At 43.7% G+C, this 17,517-nt stretch overlaps 1 protein-coding gene across 1 annotated transcript in view; it reads left to right on the top strand.

Moving 5' to 3' along the window:
- ACAD11 (acyl-CoA dehydrogenase family, member 11) overlaps window positions 1-17,517 on the top strand; it is a 97,523-nt gene that overhangs the window by 29,838 nt on the left and 50,168 nt on the right. Inside the window, exons 8-11 of the mRNA XM_006902550.1 lie at window positions 1,112-1,218; window positions 2,288-2,414; window positions 14,297-14,374; window positions 15,318-15,456. Coding sequence (XP_006902612.1) covers window positions 1,112-1,218; window positions 2,288-2,414; window positions 14,297-14,374; window positions 15,318-15,456 — 451 coding nt within the window. The remainder of the gene's footprint in view (window positions 1-1,111; window positions 1,219-2,287; window positions 2,415-14,296; window positions 14,375-15,317; window positions 15,457-17,517) is intronic.

Raw genomic sequence — 17,517 nt, 5'->3', positions numbered from 1 at the left:
GATTGGCACAGGATAGAGCAGGGTTTAGGGCTGTTGTACATAGTGAAGCTTTGAGTCGCAGACGACATGATGGCACATAACAACAACAACAACAACAACGTTGGACAAATCTACTGTCAAGAACCTCTCCAAAGTGCCAAGGAGCAAGGACATCTTTCTACAGTCCAAGGTGCAGCTGGCTGAAGCCATGGCATTTTAGGAGTTTCTCGAGTGTGTCAAAGTTGAGCAATGAATGAGAAAGACCAAAGAAGAATCGATACCTTTGAGTTGTGGTGCCTGAAATATTGATCATCCAAACTGGCCACCAAAACAGCAAACAAATCTGTCTTAGTGTGGCAAGAGTGGTCCGTAAGAGCAGGGTGGTGAAACTGTGGCACAGCTTCAAGCTTGCTACCAGGAGGAGCCAAGCCTTGGAGGAGAGCATTGTGCTGTGGGAAAGGAGAGGAAGGCCCTCATGGGAGGGTTGACATGGTAACTGAAGCAGTGGACTTGATCACACAGTGGGGGTCATGCGGGTGGAACAGGAGGGGTGAGCTTTTTACCAGACAAAAGGATCATTTCCATACTTGCGAGTTGGAGGCCAGGAAAAATTGCTTTTTAATTTAGAAATTTATTACCAGGACTGGGGAGGCAGTGGGATCCTTCCAGAAAGATCTGGAACTCCCCTTTGCACATCCTCAAGTGGTCTTTAAAGACAGTTAAATCATTTGATGCCCAGAGTCACAGGACTTGTTCTGTTACTGAAGAAACTGCTTATATCTTTACTGAAACCAAGCCTTCACTCTGACGCAGTGCTACTTCAGCCTGCTTCTAGCCTGGTCACACCATTTCCCTCTTTTCCATGGTCACAGAGGATGTCCCTTTGTCCTCAGTCCTGGAGGTGAGCAAGGCCGCTGGTTACGTCTCTCTCCAGAGAGTAACTTCCACCAAGGACTTGAAAAATGGACTTTCTCTATGACAATTCAAGGCTCAGATGACTTAACGATGTGGAAACTGTCACCTTTACAATACTTTAAGATACACGCTGGCCTAGAGACTGGCGGTGAGCTCACTGGATAGGTGAACGGTAGTTTTCAGTAAACCTCACTTGCTGTGTATTCATTACTTGCAGGGCGTCTATAGCAGATACCTTCTGGGGAATAACTCCTCTGAGAATAGCTTTATGTTTGCCGACATTGTGCAGCCTCTGGCAGAAAGGGGATTACAACTCTCAAAAAGGTAAGAAAGCAGAGTGCCTGGCTCCTCGACCTAGACCCTTCACTAGACCGTGAACGTGAGTGGGAGGCTGGCGCCACGTTTTTGCTGCCAGGCACTGTAAGTGATTTGTTTAGTAAGTCTCTTACATGCTAAGCCTAAGGTAATTAGAATGTTTTCAAAAGGCTTGTATTGACAAGGAAAAGGCTTGAGATTTTTGGGTTTTTGTCAACTTGAAGGTATAAACTTTAAGGATGTAGACAAAAGTTTCAAACATTTCCTCAATCTATTTGTTACCTAAATTTGCACATAGCTTGTGTGCAATGATGTTTCCTTTGAAATGGCCTCTTCATTTAGAAGCCTGCTGTCTTCTCATGGCCTTTCATGAAGTGTCCCTCACACATTCCAGAGGCTACTTTGCAAGGATCCCACAGGACTAACTCTGTCCATGTGGCGTGGTGCCCAGCACCCCTGATGCCCAGGCCAGGAGAAAGCTGGCCACTTGTCCTCTTGTTCTCAGTATTTCCTTTTTTTGAATGTAATGTTTTTCTTGTAGCTTAGGCGAATGTTTGTAGAGAAAGTTTGCTTTCAGTCAACACTGGATATGTGTCTTGTCTGGAGGCTGGTCATTGCCCCTCAGTAAACCTGTGTTCTCTCTGCTTCTCTCTTGGTCTCCTGCTTCCCCTGACCCCTGCCGTGTGTGTCTCACAGTGACCAGCAGAGACTGTGTTTATAGGGACATCAGCTGTTGTTCTGTGAGTCCACCAAGGAACGAGCAGTCAATGTGTGCTCCGTTTCTCTGCTTCCTCTGAAGAGATGCTGGCAGGTGGTGTGCAGAAGGGTTCAGAACACACCCTGGCAGCACTCGGGCTCATGTTCTCCTCAACCGTACTTTAAGCATCAACGTTTTGTACAAAATCAAGTGATTTTTCACTCACCTTAGAAAAAGAGAACATGAAAACAAATGACCCAAGTGCAGCAGCTCATCCCGAGAGCGGTCAGGGTGAGAGCGGGGGAGGGGAGAGACTTTGATTCACGTACATGGAACTGTGAGTGTTGACCTCTGTGTCTCTTCTTTTTCTTCTTTGTGAAGAGCTCTCAGCACCTCACCTGCACCACTGGACACATGTGGGCAGCTGTTTGTGCAGACGAGGACGGGGCAGGAAGTTCTGACGCGCGTGAAGGACTTCATGGTGCGGCACGTCCTCCCTGCAGAGCAGGTGAGTCGTGTCCCCAGCTCAGCCCGTGGGATGCTGGACGCTGCCACCTCTGCGTCTGGGGAAGGTGCACTGCTCTCCTGATCTTCATCAGTCCCCTGCCCACCTCTACAGAGGTGCACCCTCACCTCAGGACCCCTGGGCCTCAGTCTCCCCTACACCCTTCTGTACCCTCACCCCAGGACCCCTGGGCCTTAGTCTCCCCTACACCCTTCTCCCCTACGCCCCTATGTACTCTCACTCCAGGACCCCTGGGCCTCAGTCTCCTCTAGACCTCCCCTCTGTATCCTCACCCCAGGATTCCTAGTCCTCCTGGTTTGCAGAATGAAAACTAAGCCACACATCTTGAAAACGCTGCTTGGCATCACAGGATGTTAACAGATAAGATACCATTTCAGGGTGTCATTGGGCTTGAGGGTCACACTGTACAAAAATTCATTCTGTTAACAAGAAGATGGGCAGTCTCCTCCTGTGAAGTTTACAGACCCCTAAAAACTCACTGGCAGCCCAGCTGTGATTGGGATCTGCCTTGGCAGCTGTGAGGTGAATTTCTGTAAGTTGGGCATGGTCTGTGCCCCTAACACAGAGGCTGGGCCTCTGACAGCCAAGTCTCCCTACAGATCTGGGGAGCACTGCAGGCTCCTCATGATTGAACAGCTTTGGGGGCTCAGCAGAGACTCTTCTGGGGTGACAACATGATTTGATGGCCGTAGGTGATGGATAATGGGCTGATGAGCCCTGGCGACATCCAGTGGGAGGTGGGCTGCTAACCTGTCAGCGTGTCTGGGAGATGCTCTGTGAGCATGTGGGGGTGGCAGGACACTGGTGTGGGAGCCAGAGGGCCTGGGGGGAGTGGGGCATGGCAGGACAGTGATATGGGATCTGAGGCAAAGCTGCACTTTCCGTCTCCTGTGGTTGATCATTCTGAGAACCACATCCCCTCAGTGTGTTACTGTCCACCATAGAGTCCTGTCCATTGTCTGTGTGAACGGTGATTCCTCACACGTGTTCCTGTCCACTTGATAGTCCTGTCTGCTGTTTGTGTGAGCGGTGATCCCTGGGACCACCTTCAGTTAGAACTGGCTGTTTAAAGTTGAGGAAATTATTTCTATCACAGTCACCTTTTGTTTGAATCCAGTAATTAATGGATCACTTTGAGACTTGCTATTCTATTTTTTTTTTCCTATCAATTTTGAGTTTTAAAATGTTGCCCTTTTAAGCATGTAAAAAAGGTTAATTGCTTTTGGTTGAAATGTAAACTGAATTCAACATTCACCTGCTGTCCCTCAAATAAAATTACACTGAAATAACAGCATTTGAAAACAAACACGTAACGTGGTGATGACACAACAGGGCAGGATGGGAGGACTCTGCAGTTAAGCTGGGAGTAGGGAAGGGCGCAGGACGGACTGTTCTGGGCAGTGGAACAGACACAGAGGTGAGACATGTACAGCAGGCTGGGAGGCCCTTGCCGCAGAGGACCCTGAGATCTCAAGTGCAGGAGAGAGACCAGGATGAAGGATCAGGACGCTTGACTGAAGAATTCTCTGCAGAGAGGCTGCTGAGCTTGGCCGTGGACGCCTGGGCAGCAGCAGGTTCCCCAGCAGACAGAGGCCAAAGTTGTACCCTAAGAGATGGTCCCTTGCAAGGAGCCGGGCTTCCAGGGCCCTCGTCTTCTCCGTGTGGGCTTTCTGTTTCGCCTGTGGAGGGGCTTTGCCCCTTAGCCTGTCTGGTTCCCACCCACCACCAACTCTGTTGTCCGAGTCAGTTTCTGCTCTTGGAAGAGTAGAGCCACAGGGCTGCCCAGCCTGCAGTCTCTGTGGGAAGAGTCCTTGTGAGGTACAGTCACATGCTGACATGTTAACTGGAAAGCCAGGAGTTCAAATCCACTGGCCTTCCGCGGGGAGAGATGAGGCCAGCTGCTACCATGAAGGCTGCCCACCTCAGAGCTGTGGGGCACTTCAGCTGGCTCGTAGAGTCACCGTGAGGCCCTCTCCCCACACACGGCCTGTGTGGTGCTGTAGAATCTTTATGGAGGCAAGCTTGCTCTTCCGCAGAGTGGCTGGCTGGCTACACTGCCCACCTGTTGATAGCGAACATTTAAGCAACTGCTGATAAGCCTCAAAGCCAGCCTTCCATGTGGAGTCTACCTCAACATGAGGAAAGCCTAAATCCTCCCAACTGTACACTGTTTCATGGTAAATGGAGAAAAGGTTGACATTGTAAAGGATCTCACTTTACTTTGATATTCAACACTGTTGAAACAGAGGTCAAGGGATCAAAAAGTTGGGCAAATCTGCTGGCAGGAACCACTTTAAAGTGCTCAAGTGTGTCAGTTTAAAGACTAAGGTGCACCTGATCAACACCATGCATTTCCAACTGCTTCATATACCTATGAAAGTTGGATATTGAATAAGGAAAACAGAAGAACGTATGCCTTTGCCTTGGTGAAGAGTCTTGGGTATACTAGGGACAGAATAAATAGAATAAATGGGTCTGTCCTGGAGAAATGCAGCCGGAGTGCTCCACAGGGACACAGACGGTGTGAAACTTCATGCAGACAACTTCAATGTCTGGGGGGAGAGGGGGCGGTCCCTAGAGAAACACATCATGTTTGACACAGCGACTTCAAAATCCTTAGCTCTAAGAGAGAGGCAAATCAAAACAACTATGAGATATCATCTCACCTCAGTAATAATTGCAAAATTTAACAGAACAGCAAACAACAAATGCTGGTGAGGTTGTGGTAAACTGGAACCCTTATTCATTGTTGGTGGGAGTGTAAAATGGTGCAACCACTATGGAAGGCAGTATGGCGCTTTCTCAAAAAGTTGCAAATAGAAATACCATTTGACCCAGCAATTCCACTACTGGAAATATACCTCAAAGAAACCATAACTGCCACCCAAGCAGATATATGCACACCCATATTTATTGAAGCTTTGTTCGCAATAGCAAAGAGTTGGAAACAACCCAAGTGCCCATCAACAAACAAATGGATAGAGAAGCTGTGGTATATTCACACAATAAAATACTATGCTGCATTGAAAAACAAGGAACTCATGCAATATTATTCAAAGTGGGTGACCCTGGAGGACATTATACTGAGTGAACTATCTCAGTCACAAAAGGACAATACTGCACAGTGCCATTGTTGTAAAATGGGACTGACATCGGGGTTGAGGGAAGACTGAGAAAGAGGGAGTAAATATACTGCATTGAAACAGAGGAAGAGAATTGTGTAAAAGGAATATAGGATTAGGTATTATTGTCATGACTGGAGTGCAGAATGAAGGCTGCACAGTGGAGGGGACTTTGGGGGAGGGATTACATGTGAAAGAGTTTTTCTTTTACTTTTCAAAGAGCAAACTGGGAGGGGAGGCGTGGGCAGGGAGAAAAGTGCAATAATGAATGAATGGAAATCCAAAGTCTCTAAATGTTCATTAAAATTAATTAAAAAAATAAAAATACAAAACCCCCCAACAATGGAGTAAGCACAGAGGTGGTGGTGAGCGAGGGGCAGTACAGGCAGGCTTCCTCCTACTGTATAGTCCCTGTGAATCAGGGAGGCTGCAGTACCTCCCTCAATGTCCGAACAAAAACCAGACCAGCGGAGTCTGGGAAGTGAGGTTGTGTTGGGTCCTGATCTGCATGTTGACCGTAGTGTCTTTTTCTCTCTTCGTAACTCTTTCATCATAGAACCTTTTCAATAGACTTTATAATTGTGAATAAGCTTCCTTTAAATATCCTAATGGTCTTTTAAACTTCACTGATGTCTGAAAGTGATATGAAGGTTGAGGACATACGAGTCTATTCGTTTACAATATTAAAAGCCCATTCTTCCTTTATAAAATGGGTAAGAAATCCTAAAAATAGTATGTTAATATAACCCAGCAGTATGATGTTATTATTAAGAAAACACTTTCAACCTAAAGGTAGTATTAATCATATTTTCCTACTGACTCTAATAGACCGGGGAAAAACTGTTGGCTTCTTTCTTTCCAGCAGGCTTGAGTTTAAAATGAAAAACATATTATAGGTCAAAATTACTTGTAGACTCAGCTAACATTATGACCTAGTATATCCAAAGATGCATCTCAAGAGGATACATGGCTGAAAAACCTGCATCTTACAGGAAATATTTCGGAAAGACTGACCAGCTATCAGAAATAGTTTCTGCATTTTTTTCTCATCAACAAAATGTTTTCCATATTTTAAAAGTGAAACTTTTTTGAGATGAGAATTTTTATTCTGAGTCCTGGCACACCACAGATGAAGCTTGCAGACCCACCTAACCCTCAAACGCATGGCCACTGAACTGGTTTCACTCATGGAGTGACCATCTACGGGGGCCCCAGGGCTGCCCATCTCTCCCACAGAGCAGTGATGACTTTGAACCACTGACCTTTCAGTTAACACTACACCACCTCAGCTCATTGGGTTTTTATACAGGGAATAGTAAGTGATGAGTACTTTTAAAAAATGACATAAATGCTGGCATAATTTAATTTCTCAGCACTGTAGCCTCATAAAAATGTAATATGAGATTAGCTCATCGTAAATGTCTTGCACAATGTATTTCTTATCAAGTGCAATAGCTTTCCCATGGCAGCATGGAGGGTGGGACTTGAGAGCCACCCGCTTGGATAGCCCCAGTTTCCGGGCCCAGCGGCCACGTTGGCGCCTCCTTCACTGAGGGCACTTTCCCCCTCGGGTGATTGCTGGGCACAGCTCCAGGTGTCCTTTATCTTGTGTGCAGAGTCATTTGGAAAAGTGGCATAAGGTGTTTGACTACATCTGTGATCTTTAGCCCTGAAGTTCTACTGATCTAAAGTGGACACGAAGGAACAGACGCGGAGGAGGTGTAACAGCACAGTGTTTAAGATTGCTGTTCTAAATGTACAAGTCATATTGGGATTCTTTAAATTACAGGAATTAGAGATTATTGTTGTAATTTGATAAACTAGTTCTTAAGTGTACCCATTTATTGCTGTTTTTTCCCCCATCTTGCAACCCAGCTGTTCCTTCTGGGGTGTAGCGAGAGGGTGGGCATTCACCTCCCTTTCTCTGTCTCTCTCTCCCTCCCTCTCTCCTTGGCTGGAGGAGAAGTGGTAGGGTGGGGGGCCAGCGGCGCCTGGACACTTGACAGATAGTTTTCCTGGATGTACAATTCTGGGTTAGCAGCTGTCTTCTCTCCACATCTGAAGTTAATTTCCCATTGATTTCTGACTTCGTTTGTTGCTGTGGAAAATCACCTTTCAGTCTCATAGTTACTTCATTATCTATTGGTTTGAACTCACTTCATCCTTCTAAGAGTTGTGTTGTGTCTTTGTTTTCTGCTTCCTGAAGCTTGGGCTCTGCCTTAATTGCTTTTCTGAGTTGACACCTTTACCAGTTGTGGGGGAAAGACTCCTTCTTCCCTCAGTCTTCTAGGTCCCCGCTTGACGTATGTGAGAACCCCTCCCTGTGTGCACCATGTCCTTCCTCACGCATGTTGGCCTTTTCTTGAATTTCCATGCTTCATGCCAACTGATTTCTACAGCCCGTTTTATTCATGTGTGTTTTTTCAGATGGAGCTTGTCTGCCTCTCAGCCAGCCAGCCAGCAACCGATCTCCGCTTTGGGGATGTAGAGGGTCGTCAGGAAAGCTTCTCAGGGGCAGAGCTTGGCTGCCCTGCTGATTCAGTATCAGGCCCTTGGGGTTTGCCAAGTTTTGGCCTTGGTGATATTATTCCTGCTGACTTTGAAAACGAGTGGTGTAGATGTATCCTTTTTCCACTGTGTTGTAAGTTTGTTTATTCATCTTAGCATCTCTGCAGAAAGGAAATTCTAGAATGTAGGAAACCCAGACATAGTTACTGTGACTTTTCGGGAGCTACGTTGTTTCTCAGCATGCTATTTTCATGACCAGCGCACACAGGAGAGCGGGTTCTATGCAGAAGTTCTGGGCATTTTGCATCCTTCTCATGCCCTGTTCCTGACTTCCCCCCCCCACCCCGTAATATTTGGGGTTGCTGCTGTTAGCTTGGTGTTGGTAGATTTTGAAAGAGCAGGATACTGAGGCCAGGTTACATTTCCTAGCTCCGTTACACTGTCCCTCTGTCTCGAGATGCCTCTAGGGGATGCTTTGGTCTTTGATTACTACGCTTTGTTTTCTCGAGTTCCATGTGGCTCTTTCTCAAGTCCCGCTGCCTGGCTTTGGTGGTCCTGTCTCATAATTTGGCCTCTCGTTCCTTTCTTTATTCTTGAAATCTTTCAAATATGAACATTTGCTATTCTGTTTGATCAGCATCTGCGGATTTTGCAGATCTGATTCTGATTGTTGAATTACTGGGTTTGCTAATTCTTGCTGATGAAACTTGTTTCCTTGGATTTTGCATAATTTCTCATTGGGAACCGTGATCCTCTGGAAAGGAACTTTGGAGATTATCTAAGGCTTTTGTTTAAACCCTTTCTCCAGATTTGGTGTTGGGGCCCATGAGTCTCTGAATTCAGGTCCCAAACTTGACTACCAGCAGTTTCATGTTGTTTGGTGCTATCAAGTTGAGCACAACTCTTAGCAACTCTATCATCAACCGATCTGAACCCCGTCCTGTCCCGTGCCGTCCTCACAACCTCTGACACGCTCAAGCCCATTGCTGCAGTCACTGTGTCGACCCACCTGTTTGAGGGTCTCCTCTCTTTTGCTGCCCCCCCATCATCCCAAGCATGATGTCTCTCTCCAAGGAATAACCTCTCTTAGCAACATGCCCAAAGTATGTGAGGTGAAGCTTCACCATCTTTGCCTCCAAGGAGCACTCTGTCTGCACCTTCTCCAGCACATATCTGTTCTTTTGGCAGTCCATGGGATCTTCAGCACTCTTCTCCAGCACCGCAGTTCAGAGCCATCTATTCTTCTGTCATCCTCATTCATTGTCCAGCTCTTAGATGCATAGCAAGTGACTGAAGAGAACATAGCCTGAATCAGGTGGACCTTAGTCTTCAAACTGACATCATTACTACTCAATAATTTGTAGAGGACCTTGACCACAGACTTTTCCAGTGCAATACATCTACTGATCTCTCCTAACTGCTGGTACCAAGTACATTGATTGTGGAGCCGAATAAGATAAGGTAATTGACAGTCTTAATAATTTCTCCATCAATCATGATGTTTCCTGTTGATCCAATAGCAAGAACTTTTGTTTTCTTGACGTAGAGATGCAAACCATATAGAAAGTTGCAGTGTCTAACCTTCTGCGGCAAGTGCTTTAAGTCCTCTTAACTTTTAGCAAGCAAAGTTGTTTCATCTACATTTATTGATGAGTCTTCCTCCAATCCTGATTCCACATTTTTCTTCATAGAGTCCAGATTTTCAAATCAATTTACTCAGCATATAGATTTAAATAGGTATGGAGAAAGGATACAACCTGATGCCCTTTTCCTCATCTTAAACCATGCAGTGTTCCCTTGCAATTTTCCCATACCAGACTCTTGGCCTAGGTATAGGTTTCAAATGAGCACAATTAGGTGTTCTGGAATTCTAATTCTTCTCAATGTTGGCCAAAATCTGTTATGATCCACACAGATAAATGCCTTTGCATAGTTTCACAAGTGAAATCCTGGCATCCTCTGCTTTCATCCAGGATCCATCTGACAACAGCAGTGATATTCCTGCTGCCACCCCGGTTCAAGCCTCTTCAAAATCCTGTCTGAACGTCTGGCTGTTCTTTGTGTTCTGTATTCTAGCCAGTTTTGAATGATCCTCAACAGTATTTTGCTTGCATATGATGTTAATTATATTGTTCAACAATTCCACATTCTGTTTAATCACTTTTTTTGGGAATGGGAACAAATATGGATCTCCTCCAGTCAGTCGGCTAGGTAGCTGTCCTTCAAATTTCTTGGCATTGACTGGTGATCACATCCAAGGCTACATCTGTCATTTAAAGTATTTCAGATGATATACCGTCTATTCCTGGGGCCTTATTTTTTTGCCAGTGTCTTCAGTGCAGCTTGAATTTCTTCATTCATTATCATCACTGGCTCTTGCTCGTGTGTACTTCTTGAAATATCTCAGTGTCAGCCAATTCTTTTTGGTACAATGACTCTGTGTATTCCCTCTATCTTCTTTTAATGCCTCCTAGATTATTCAAGATTTTGCCCATAGCATCCCTAAGTATTGCAAAACGAGGCTTGAATTTGTCTTTCAGTCCTTTTAGCTTGAGAAATGCCAATCAAGTTCTCCCTTTTAATTCTCTAATTCTAGGTACCTGCACATTTCGTTATAGTAGTTTGCTGTGTTTTCCTGAGCTGCCTTTTGAAATCTTCTATTCAGCTCTTTTTCAGTACCTCTTCCCTTTGTTTTGGCTTTTTGATGCTCTCATGCAATTTTCAGTTCTCTTAGGACATCCATTCTGGTTTTTTCTTTCTCCTCTGTCTTTTTTAGTGACCTTTTCTTCATGGGTGATATCCTTGATCTCATCCCAGAACTCATCTGGTCTTCATTTATTGATGTTCAATGCTTCAAACTTAGTTTTAAGATTACTTTTAAATTCTGATGGAATAGACTCAAGATTATATTTTGATTCTTGTGAACTTGTTTTAATTTGCTTCAGCTTCAATTTGAACTTGCACATGAATAATTGTCAGTCTATTCTACAGTCAGCACCTGGTCTTGTTTTGATCGCTGATCTGAACTTCTTCCCCAGATGTGGTCAGTGTGATGCCTGTGCAATCCATCTGGTGAGGTCTCTCGGTAAAGTCAGCATTTGTGTTTTTTTAGAAAAGATATTTGCGATGAATAAATGTCAAACTTGGATCACTCTGTTTCCAGCCTCGTTTCTGTCACCACATCTGTACTCGGAACTCCTCTTCCTTTGTTATTGTTCCCTAGTTCTGCATTCCAGTCACCAACTATCATGAATACATCTTGATTGCATGCTTGGTCAATTTCAGACTGCAAAACGGTATAAAAATCTTCAGTTTTCTCCTGTTGGCTTTAGCTGTAGGAGCATATATTTGAATAATAGTTGTATTAATATGTCTTTCTTGTGTGCATATGGGTACTATCCTGTCACTCACAACTTTGTACTTCAAGAGAGAACTTGAAATTATCTCCTTTTTTAAAAAAAATTTTTTTACCAAATTTTTATTTTATGTTGGTTTGCTTGCAAAGTTCATATACATTGTGTTTCACAAGATTCTTCACTCACATTGTGTTTCATACAGTCATTCCTATGCATTATGTTTTATAAAATTAATCACCTTTGCACTGTGCCCATCATTATCTTTTCGGTTCCCCACCAGATCTTTCTAATTTCTTTTACCCCCTCCCTTCACCCACAAAATTGTGCAACCTTGTGATTTCACCCCTACGCATCTTCACCCCTCTGCTCCCACCACTTTACTTCTTGGGTCCCCGTACATGGTTTACTAGTTAGCCTTCTATTTTTACAATAATTTTTTTTTTGCAGTATTTGTCCTTAGGAGATTTAGATTACTCAGCATAATATTCTTCAGTATCTCCCCAGTTATATAGTTGTTGTTATGTGCCGTCGAGTCGCTTGCGACTCATAGAGACCCTATGTACAACAGCCCTAAACTCTGCTCTGTCCTGTGCCAATTGCACTGTCTCTGACACTCCCATCCTGATTACCCCAGTCACTGAATCAATTTTTTTAAAATATTGCTCCTGAGTGCTGCATAGGATTCTAGTGTGTGAATGTACCACAGTTTCTTGATTCATTCAGTTGTGGTTGGACATTTGGGCTGTTTACATGTTCTTTTGATGATGAATAATGCTATAAACACTGGTGTACAAATCTCCACTTGTGTCTCGGTTTTAATTTCCTTGGGGTATGTTCCTAGCAGTGAAATAGCTGCGTCATTACAGAGTGTTCAACTTCTTGAAGAAATGCCAAACTCCTTTCCAGAGTAGATATACCATTTTACAATCCCATCAACAGGGTGTGAAAGGTCCCACCTCTCTACATCCTGTCCAACATTTATTACTTTGCCACTGCTGCTGGGGTGAGATGGTATCTCCTTGTGGTTTTGATTTGCATTTCTCTTACAGCCAGTGATTTTGAGCATTTCTTCATGTGTCTGTGAATGTCATCTGAATGGCTTCCTCTGTGAAAAGTCTTCCCATGTTATTTGACCATGTTATAATTGGGTTATCATTAAATTGTCTTTTTAACTATGAATGCAACTCCATTCTTACTCAGTTTTTCATTCTTGGTATAATATACTATGTGATTGTCTGATTCAAAGTGGCCAAAGCCAGTCCATCTCATCTCACTAATTCCTAGAATGTCAAAATTCATGTGTTCCATTTAATTTTTCGCATCTTCCAGTTTTTCAACATTCCTATTTTATACACTCCATGTTCCAACTATTAAAGGATGTTTGTAGCTGCTTCTCCTCATTTTCATTGACTGCCCATCTGAGCTCTCCCTCTAATATGGAATAATCTGTGTCCCTTTATTGTTCAGAGGGTTTTCAGAGGCCTGTTATTTTTGTTATTGATGGCTAATCCTTCTTTCTACTTTGTCTTAATCTTGAAGCTCCACTAAAACCTGTCCAACATGGAAGACCTCTCTGGCATTTGAAACACAGCTTTCAGCATCACAGCAACCCCTGAGTACAGCAAACTGACAGACAAGCATTGCACTAATTAGAACACTGATAAACAAGCAAGAATACAGATATCTAAGCTCCTAAGTAATTAGCAACATGCAGATCAACTTGACAATAGGAAAAGTTTATTTTCTAACCCGTCCAGAATCAAGAACTACATATAACACTGAATACCCCACCCCCAGTCTACCTCCAAATGGCAGGTTTTCCCCTTCCTTTATTATTTTTTTTAAGTTTTGCCCTTGTTTTATGATGGGGGGGTGAGGGGTGGCATCTCTGGTCCACCCTCTGGCTCTTTTTATAACATTTGGTTTTATCCTCAGATCCCTCCCTATGTTGTGGTGGTGGTTGTTGTTGTTGTAGTATACCATGGAGTCAGAACTGACTCATAGATGACCCTCCAGTGGGTTTTGAGAGGTTATAAATCACACAGGAGATTACTCGTCCTTCTCCCAGGGAGCAACTGGTGGATTAAAACCATGTGCCTTGGGTTGACAGCACAGTTCCTTATCATGAGGCCACTGGAGCTTCCCTATAAGGCCCATTAAAAGTCAGCTGGGGCCTCAACTACTATGAATCAGCCTGCACCCTTCAGACAGCTCACTTCACTGCTCACTCCCAGTAAAACTCAGCTTTTTTTAATTCCTGCCCTTCCATGAATTCCCTTATTTTCTTCCATTGCAGCTATTCTTTACTACATGTATTTGTTTTATATAAAATTTTTCCTAGCATGCTTAGTTGAACTGAGGGTTCATAGGGTCACTATGAGTTGTACTCGACTCGATGGCAATCAACAAGATTTTGGAAGTCTATTGTCTAATTCAGAGGCAGCATAATTTATTCATAACAGACCTGTAGAATTATATATGCATCTCTGTCTTACTCCAGCAGGTTTTTCTATATTGTTTATGTGTCTTACTCCAGCAGGTTTACAGAGGTAGTGGATTGAGCGGGAGGAGACTGCCCATCTTTCTCACAAGGAGGAGCTGGTGGATTCAAACCCCGTTTCATTGTGTTGGCAGCACAACTCCTTAGGACTAGGCCACCAGAGCTCATTACTGACTATGGAAGCAGCAGAATTTGTGAATAGCAAACCTTCAGAATTAGATATGAGTCTGTGTCTTTTTAAAAAAAAAAAATTAGTGACATGATTGTGTCTGAAGATGCTGCGTCGCCTAAAAATCTTCCTTTTGTTTTTTGGTGGTTTATGATATTATTTACTCTGTATAATTGTACCTGATTATCTTTTTCTTTTATTACTTACAGGAGGTAATTGAGTTCTATGCTCAAAATGACCACTCCATGGATAGGTGGGAAAAGCCTGCAGTGATTGATAAGCTCAGGGTAAGATAATAGGAAGCCTTTCCGGGGGAACATTTGTGTGTGAATGTTTTAAGATTTGACTCTGCTGTTTTGTTGTGTGTGTGGAGGACGATTCTGTCAGTCAGGAGCCCCTGGTGGCACGGGGATTAAGCACTCTGCTGCTAAACACACCGTCCCTTAGGCTCCGTGGGAGAGAATGCCTGTCTGGCATTCCCACGACGGCTGCGGCCGCCGGGGATGTGGGTGGGGCAGCCCCAGTCTGTCCTGCGTCAGCCAGACACACGCCTCACTTCTGTTACAGTAAGTTTACAGATAGAATCTGTAATAAGAAAATCCACGTTCTCTATATGGAAATGATGAGTAAGACCTCTTACAGCTGTCGAAAGGAAAAATTGTAGTCAACACCACTTACCCTCAGCTGTTCCCAAGTTGAGGCTAAAAGGCAGAACGCTTGCCTTACGAGGTCATTAACCACACTTCATGTTTTCACATGTTAACAGCTACCAACAGAAGGCCCAGTAGGACACAGAGTAGGGTGTGTGGAGTGGTGTGGGGTGGTGATCCCCAACCGTGGGAGATTGAGGTCGAGGGGAGGCCCAGAACAACACAGAGCAGGGTGTGTGGGGTGGTCATCCCCAACCGTGGGAGACTGAGGTCAAGGGGAAGCCCAGAACAACACAGAGCAGTGCGTGTTGTGTCGTGTGGAGTGGTCATTCCCTACCACGGGAGACTGAGGAGAGGCTGTGGTCAAGAGGAGTGCCCAAGTAACCAGTGTCCACACAGGCCCAAAGCTGAGGAAAACCATACAGTTAAACTGGACTGAGAGTGAATTAATCAGTTGGCTTTAAATTTTAAGGAATCAGATAGTTTATATTTTAAAAAGCATTGTAAATGCTAGTGTCTTCTGAAAATAAGCTACTTTGTTTAGATCATGCTAAGTATGACCTGTTCCTTGCCTTGACAGGAAATGGCTAAAGAAGAGGGTCTCTGGAACCTGTTTCTGTCAGACATAAGTGGTCTCAGCCAGGTGGACTATGCCTTGATTGCTGAGGAGACCGGAAAGTGCTTTTTTGCTCCAGATGTCTTTAACTGCCAAGCACCAGGTTACGACATTATTTAAAAAGAGCCCTTTTGTTGCGACTGTAACCAGGATTTAAAATGTCTCTCTTATGACCATGAGGAAGTCTTTCTACTTAACATAGATTTATGCACTTTTCTATAGTTTCATATTTTTGGTTAGCTTGATTTTTATGTAAAAATGGGCCTCATCAACTTATTCTCCATGAAACACAATGATATTAGAATGTTGGAGACTAGAAGTCACCCCCAGTGAGAATGGCAACATAAACACCGTGGTGGGGGTGCTGGACCTTGTCACGGGGTGATGGAATGCGGGGAGAGGTCCTAGCGTTCTGTTTAGCTTTGCTGTCTCTCCATTTGTCTGTCACTTATGTATTGATCACTTACGACGAAATGCACTGTTCTAGACTCTTGGGATATGTCAGTGCATAAAATGCAAAGGATCCCTGTCCCTATGAAAGTGTTACTCTAAGGGAGGGAAATAAAAACAAACATAATTAATGAATTATATGTTGTTAGAAGATCAAAAGTGTATTGAATCACACAATTTGGTGGGTGGAGGGAGGGTGTAAAGGAAATGGGAAAGATCTGGTGGGGACCTGAAAAGACAGAGTAAAGGTGGGCATAATCCAACAGTAATTAATATTATAAAACACAGTGTGAGGGGACGATTGTCTGAAATAGAATATCAGTGAAGGGAAACATGGGGGGAAATCTGCATAAAAAATTCTTTTTAAAAGTGTACTGTGACATAATAGGTAAGGGAGGCTCTGGGGTGCTGGGGGCCAGGGAATTGGACTTTTAAATAGAAGAGTTGTTGCTTTTGTTAGGTGCTGTCAAGTTATCTACAACTGCTCACAACTCTGTGACAGCATATCTGAACTTTGTTCTGTCCTGTGCCGTCCTCATCATCTCTGACACACTTGAGCCTGCCGTTACACTTACTGTGTTGTTCCATCTTTTTGAGCATCTTCCTTTCTTTCTCTGACCTTTCCCAACGTAATTCCAGGAACCAACCCCTCCTGACAGCATGTCCAGAGTATGTGAGAAGTTTCACCACCCTTGCCTCTAAGAAGCAACTTGGTCACGTCTCCTCCGAGATAGATTCGTCTTCCTTTTGGCAGTTTGTGGAATGTTCTGCACTCTTCTCCAACAGCACAATTCAAAGGCATCGGTTCTTCTCTGTCTTCCTTATTCAATGTCAAGTTTTCAGATTCATACAAACCAGTTGATAAGACCATGGTTTAGACCAGGTGCAACCTAGTTTTTAAATCGATAACCTTTGTAGAGGTCCTTGACAACAGAGATTGTCTATGTCACGCGCCTCTTGATTTCTTGACTGCTGTTAGTGTGGGTGTTGATTGTGCATCCAAGAAACAGGAAACAGTTGACAACTTCATTCTTTTCTCCATCTAGCATGATTTTTGTTTTCATTATGCTGAGATATAATCCATATTGAAGCTATAGTCTTTGATCTTATGCAGCAGATGCTTCAGATCCTCTTAACTGTCTGCAAGCGAGGTTGTATTATCTGCCTTATACCTCTTGTTCCTCATCCACGTTCTTCATATAATTGAGCTTCTAGAATTACTTGTTCAGCACACATATGGGGGGGAAATGGCAAAACACTGAGACACACAGTTCCTGAATTTGAGATCATACATTGTTGTTACCTCATTCTACCTAAACAACTGCTTCTTGATCTATGTGTAAGTTTTTGTTTTTTAAAATAAAATTTGTATTTTATACAGTTTTACTTACAGAGTTTGTATACTCTGTTTTTCACGTCAGACCTTTCCCATTTTCGTTACTCACCCGTCCTTCCACCCATCAAATTGTGCAGCCCTAGGAAAAATGGAGTTGCTTTCATAGTTAAAAAAGTCATTGCTAGATCTGTCTTGAAGTACAATATTGTCAGTGATCGAATTTTGCACAATCAATGACTTATTAATAGCAAATACATTTTTTAAGAGGCATAAACGCAGGTTCTATACCTGGATTTCACCTGATGGCATGCATAGGAATCAGATTGATTACATATGTGGAAAGAACCGCTGGAGAAGCTCAATATCAGCTGTGAAAAC

Source organism: Elephantulus edwardii, unplaced genomic scaffold (genome assembly GCF_000299155.1).
Source record: "Elephantulus edwardii isolate Elephantulus edwardi_28Jun2011 unplaced genomic scaffold, EleEdw1.0 scaffold00427, whole genome shotgun sequence".
NCBI lineage: Eukaryota > Metazoa > Chordata > Mammalia > Macroscelidea > Macroscelididae > Elephantulus > Elephantulus edwardii.
This window is presented reverse-complemented; position numbering and strand designations above follow the sequence as displayed.